Here is a 5930-nt window from a genome sequence, read left to right as displayed (position 1 = left end):
GAATGGTATAATCACATCACAATCACTGTTTATAAGCATAGACTGGGACGCTAGTCAACAATGGAGACAAAGGATTTACCCGCAGCTACTATGAACAACATGGATGGGTCTCTTACATATGCAATAAACATACAATAAACGCTGAAAGAAGAAGCATGCAGTGTGATTACATTTACATAACTTCATATAAAATGCATTGTTTAGGGATGCATACAAAAATGGTAAAGCTATAAAGAAAAGTACTGAAAAGATTATCACAACATCAGGATAATGACTATATATCCACTGGGACGATGTGGGCTATGATTGGGAGGAATAAAGTGGCTGTGTTCTGGAAGGCTGGCAATGGTCCATTTCTTGACCTGGTTCCTGATTTACATGGGTGTTACTTGTATAAATCATCTAAACCTACAGTGTGTTTTATTCAGTCTTATATATCTCAGATTTTAAAAATGCTTACTCCAAGAAAAAATGTAACAGAAAGGAAAATATGGGTTGTAGAAATAAATCTTGATGAGGTTTGAATTGTTATGGATGAAGAAAATGTGATTTTTCCAGTCCAGAGACCAGCAAGTGTCCTCTCTCTCTCAAAGGTGAGGGGGGCCAGGGTTATTTAGATGCTAAGTACCCCATACCTAATCCTCACCCTAAACCTTTCTCCTACCAGACATTTCACCCTATATTTATGTTAACTGCCTATGGCAAATCAGTTGGAGGATCATCATCACTAATGAGATCACTAGGCATCAAAGGTCATGTCATTAGAGTAAGACTGGGCAACCACACTTCCATGAGAGCAGGTACCCCAGTTTACTGCATTTCCTGTCAGTCCACAGGCATCCATGTGCTGGAGAAACTAGAGTAAACCAAAGAATATCTTCATTGTGTTGTGAAATTGGACATGAGCTTTATCATGGTGATAATGGTAACTGATGATGGAAGGGCAAAGAGTTGGTTTAGGTTGAGCACTGTACAGGGAGAACCCAGGTGCAGATTAGGTTTTCCAGATCCCAGCATATATTGTGTCATTCTCCAGGCTTAGCATTTCTAAGCAGAATGGTGCTAATGTGTTTTGGCCCCATCTCCTATTCTATTCTCTGACAAAATCCTATGTGGAAAAATTTTCCCAGGACCTTGCTTAAGATAATTCAGAGTATAGAAGTTTGGGTAGGGGCATCTGCAACAGAAATCCTAGCACTGTGGTAATTTAATGGTGACACATACTTCATTTTCTCAGAAATTTTCTCTCATCCCTCAATCCATCCAGCCAGTCAGCCGGTCAATAATTTTTAATCCACAAAATGTATTAAGCAACATGCCTATTGCCAGGAGAGGTTGGGGTGTGTTCATTTAGGTATATACAATGTGGTTGTATATTTACGTTGCTTTTATCGGATAGAAACCTAGGTACTCTAGAACCAATACTGAATGAGCTGTCATTTCCTAATTACCTCAAAAGACCATCTTGATTACTTACTAATATAAACTGTGGAACTTATTTATGCACATCAGGCTCTGAGTCTGGGCTTCCTATTTGTTCCAGAAACCCAGTACCAGAATATTTAAATCACTGTGGCGTTAAATACGTTTTAATATCTGATAGGGCCACTTTCTGCGCATTGCACTTTTTTTTTTTTTTCCCTCTCAGGAACGTGTTCGGGCCCGCGGCAGGGGGCGGGGTCGCGCCTCCGCCGCGGCTCCGGTTCCAGCCGAGCCTCACGGACGCAGAGATGGAAATCCCGAGGCTGCTCCCGGCTCGCGGGACAAGACAGGGCAGCGGCGGTTATTGCCCCGCGGGCGGCGGCGGGGTCCACCGAGGCCCTGACCCGCCGGCTGGTCAGGCCCCCGCGCGGCGCCTTCTACTGCTCCGGGGGGCCCAAGATGGCGGGCCCGTGCCGCGGAGCGAGGAGGCCCGCAGGGCCTCACGGGGCCGGGGCCCGGGCCCAAGCCCGAGCCCGTTGGCGCCGCGGCCGAATCACCCGAGCGGCGGCGGCGACGACTTCTTCCTGGTGCTGCTTGACCCGGTGGGTGGCGACGTGGAGACTTCGGGCACCGATCAGGCCGAAGGGCCCGTGTGGAGGGAGGAGGCCGAAGCGGGCCTGGGGCCCCAGGGGGACGAGAGCGGCGCGAACCCTGCGGGCCGCCCTGCGCTGGGCCCCCGCTGCCTGTCCGCGGCCCCGGGCCCGGCCCCGGTTCCGGTCCCGGTCCCCGTCCCGGTCCCGATCCCGATCCCGATCCCGGCTCCAGCCTCAGGCCCGGGCCACGGGGCGGCCTTCGCAGGCACCATCACTATCCATAACCAGGACCTGCTGTTGCGTTTTGAGAACGGCGTCCTCACCCTGACCACGCCCCCGCTGCCGGCCTGGGAGCCGGGGGTCGCGCCTTTCCCGCAGCCTGGGGGTCTAATTGCCCCTCCGCCAGCCGGGTTCCCGCACACCGCGCAGTTGGGTGACTGCCCAGAGCTGCCGCCCGAGCTCCTGCTGGCCGAGCCGGCGGAACCTGCACCGGCCCCGGCTCCTGAGGAGGAGGCTGAGGGCCGGGCCGCCGCCCAGAGCCCTCGCGGGCCGCTGGGCCCGGCCCCAGGCGTGGTGCTGTACCTGTGCCCCGAGGCGCAGTGCGGACAAACCTTCGCCAAGAAACACCAGCTGAAGGTGCACCTGCTGACGCACAGCAGCAGCCAGGGTCAGAGGCCCTTCAAGTGCCCCCTGGGCGGCTGCGGCTGGACCTTCACCACATCTTACAAGCTCAAGAGGCACCTGCAGTCGCATGACAAACTAAGGCCTTTCGGCTGCCCGGTGGAGGGCTGTGGCAAGAGCTTCACCACTGTGTACAACCTCAAAGCACACATGAAGGGCCATGAGCAGGAGAACTCCTTCAAATGTGAGGTGTGCGAGGAGAGCTTCCCCACGCAGGCTAAGCTCAGTGCCCACCAGCGCAGCCACTTCGAGCCAGAGAGGCCCTACCAGTGTGCGTTTTCCGGCTGCAAGAAGACGTTTATTACCGTGAGTGCCCTGTTTTCCCATAACCGCGCCCATTTCAGGGAACAGGAACTCTTTGCCTGCTCTTTCCCTGGCTGCAGTAAACAGTATGACAAGGCTTGTAGGCTGAAAATTCACCTGCGGAGCCACACAGGCGAGAGACCTTTCCTTTGTGACTTTGAGGGCTGTGGCTGGAATTTCACCAGCATGTCCAAACTCTTAAGGCACAAAAGGAAGCACGATGATGACCGGAGGTTCACGTGCCCTGTAGAAGGCTGTGGGAAATCTTTCACAAGAGCCGAGCATCTGAAAGGCCACAGCATAACCCACCTGGGCACAAAACCTTTCGTGTGTCCTGTGGAAGGCTGCTGTGCCAGGTTTTCTGCTCGTAGTAGTCTCTACATTCACTCCAAGAAACACCTGCAGGATGTGGAGACTTGGAAGAGTCGCTGCCCCGTCTCCACCTGTAATAAACTCTTCACATCCAAGCACAGCATGAAGACCCACATGGCCAAAAGGCACAACCTTGGCCAGGATCTCTTAGCTCAGCTCGAAGCTGCAAATTCTCTCACGCCCAGCAGTGAGCTTACCAGCCAGGGACAGAATGATCTCAGCGATGCAGAGATAGTGTCTTTCTTCTCTGATGTGCCTGGCAAGAGTTCTGCTGCAGTGCTGGACACCGCATTGGTCAATTCTGGAATCCTGACTATTGATGTGGCTTCTGTGAGCTCCACTCTGGCAGGGAATCTGCCTGCCAACAATAATAATTCTCTAGGGCAGGCTGTGGACCCTCGGGCCTTGATGGCCACCAGTGACCTTCCTCAGAGCCTGGATACCTCTCTCTTTTTTGGAACGACAGCTGCTGCTTTTCAGCAGGGCCCCTTAGATATGGATGATGTCTCCAGTGTAAGCGTCGGGCCACTGGGGTCTCTGGGTTCTTTGGCAATGAAAAACTCGAGTCCAGAGCCCCAAACTTTGACACCCAGCAATAAGTTAACAGTGGACACAGAAGCTCTGACTCCTTCGAGCACCCTTTGTGAAAACAGTGTTTCAGAACTACTGACACCAACCAAAGCGGATTGGAATGTACATCCTGACTCTGACTTCTTTGGACAGGAGGAAGAAACCCAGTTTGGATTCCCTAATCCAGCAGGAAACCATGGTTCTCAGAAAGAAACAGATCTTATCACAGTGACTGGCAGCCCATTTTTGGTATGAATCAAGTCTATTTGTTACTTGCCATGTGGCTTACTTTATTAACACTCAACTTTGAGGGTCTTCTGGACTGAAGGGTTTGCAGAAGAACACATCCCTGGACTACAAGCTTGGAGATTTAAATTCTGATCTTGAGTCTGGAACTGACAAGTTCTGTGACCCTGAGCAAGTCACTTAACCTATCTGAGCCTTAATTTCCTTATTTATAAAATGATGTGCTTTGAATGCATTGTTTCTAAGCTCTTTTCTGCTCTGTATTTTTGTGATAGTGTGCTTTATCTGGAAAAATGTAGGGTGTTTCACCATCATTACTTATTGCATGTGCTTCTAATGTCATAGAAAGGGTTTTGATCCCTTTGAGAAGTAAATGATCAGAGATGGAGATACTGGTATTTAACTTTAAAATGTTAATAGAAGTTTTACATAGTTTCATGATATTTGTAAAATCTATTAGTAGAGTTCAAAAGGAACCTATAAATATTGGTTGGTTGTTTGCCTTTTCATCATTTTAGCCCTCCTCACCCTTTTGAATAGGAGACTGTATTTTTGTTGTGGAAAATGCTAGAGCTTGATATGATACAATCCCAGACTCAACTATTGCCTTTGTGGTGTTTGATAAGTGGCCTTAAAGACTTTATTTAGTTTTGCTCAGCCTTAGTTCCCTAGCTTTAAACCAGTCATAGCAATGTACATATATCTGGTGCATATTAGACTCCTTTTTCTATCCTAGTAGGTGGTATTGAAGATAAATATTATATATTTTGGCACATTTTGTTAATTTTTTTCCTGCTCTTCTATTTCCTGCCTCCATGGGGCAAAATGGACATAATTTAATTTCTCACTTTTGCCAACAAAGAATGTTTATGAGGGTTAAGAAAGAGGGAAGGGAATTTATTTCTTCCGTGGATTAAAATTATTTTTCCCACACAGTTTTTATGTGACATTGACCACATGTCCATTTGTCCAGTTTCATAGTTAGTGTCTTTGCTTTGTGTCCAGTGCCAGCTCTTTACACAACCACAGAGGGTATTCTTCCAAAAAAATATGGGAGTGGACCAGAGGGAAATTTTCTCCTTTCTGCCCTGGAAAGCTCATTGTTTGCCCTCTCTGAAATGAGAAGTTTTGTCTACATTTTAACTAGATACTGTCTATCTTACATGAATATATCATTTTACAATTTACATAGAACTTTCACACATATAAAATTTCATCCTCTCAATCCTGAGATGTAGTTATGGTGAAGTCTGAACTACAACTGATACTAAATTTTACCCAACTCATATTACAGATGGATTTCACTTAATAGCTATTAATTATATGTATCAAACAAGGAGGAAATATTTCTACCTCTCATTCTACTCTTCTGAATTTCATGATCATTTTGTTTATAACCAGTTGCTCTGTTCCACCATAATATATATATATATATATATATATATATATATATATATATATATAAATATATATATATATATATATATATATATATATATAACCTTCTATTTGCTCTGCTTCCTTGCTACCACCAGTCTTTTCCATACATCTCCTTTATTTATCTATTTTTTTTAATTAGACCAGCCTGTTTTGTGGTCATCATGTCTTTGTCATTCTCATGGTCAATTTTTCAGTCATGACATTTACTTTAAGTCTTTGTGTACACTGAGAAAGTTTTTTCTGGATTCAGATGGTGAAGTTTTTAAATATGAATCTGATTCTATTTGGGATATTTTATATATG

At 46.8% G+C, this 5930-nt stretch overlaps 1 protein-coding gene across 1 annotated transcript; it reads left to right on the top strand.

Moving 5' to 3' along the window:
• The first annotated feature begins 1671 nt into the window (after nucleotides 1-1671).
• Nucleotides 1672-5613, top strand: LOC114079520 (zinc finger X-linked protein ZXDB-like). The gene has a single exon (XM_027920744.3). The coding sequence runs from the start codon at nucleotides 1731-1733 to the stop codon at nucleotides 4194-4196; it is 2466 nt and encodes an 821-aa protein (XP_027776545.1). The 5' UTR covers nucleotides 1672-1730; the 3' UTR covers nucleotides 4197-5613.
• The last annotated feature ends 317 nt before the right edge of the window (nucleotides 5614-5930 follow it).

The sequence above is a fragment of the Marmota flaviventris genome, chromosome X (genome assembly GCF_047511675.1).
Source record: "Marmota flaviventris isolate mMarFla1 chromosome X, mMarFla1.hap1, whole genome shotgun sequence".
NCBI classification, from domain to species: Eukaryota; Metazoa; Chordata; class Mammalia; order Rodentia; family Sciuridae; genus Marmota; species Marmota flaviventris.
Note: the sequence above shows the minus strand (reverse complement) of the source record. Positions and strands in the feature narration are given on the sequence as shown.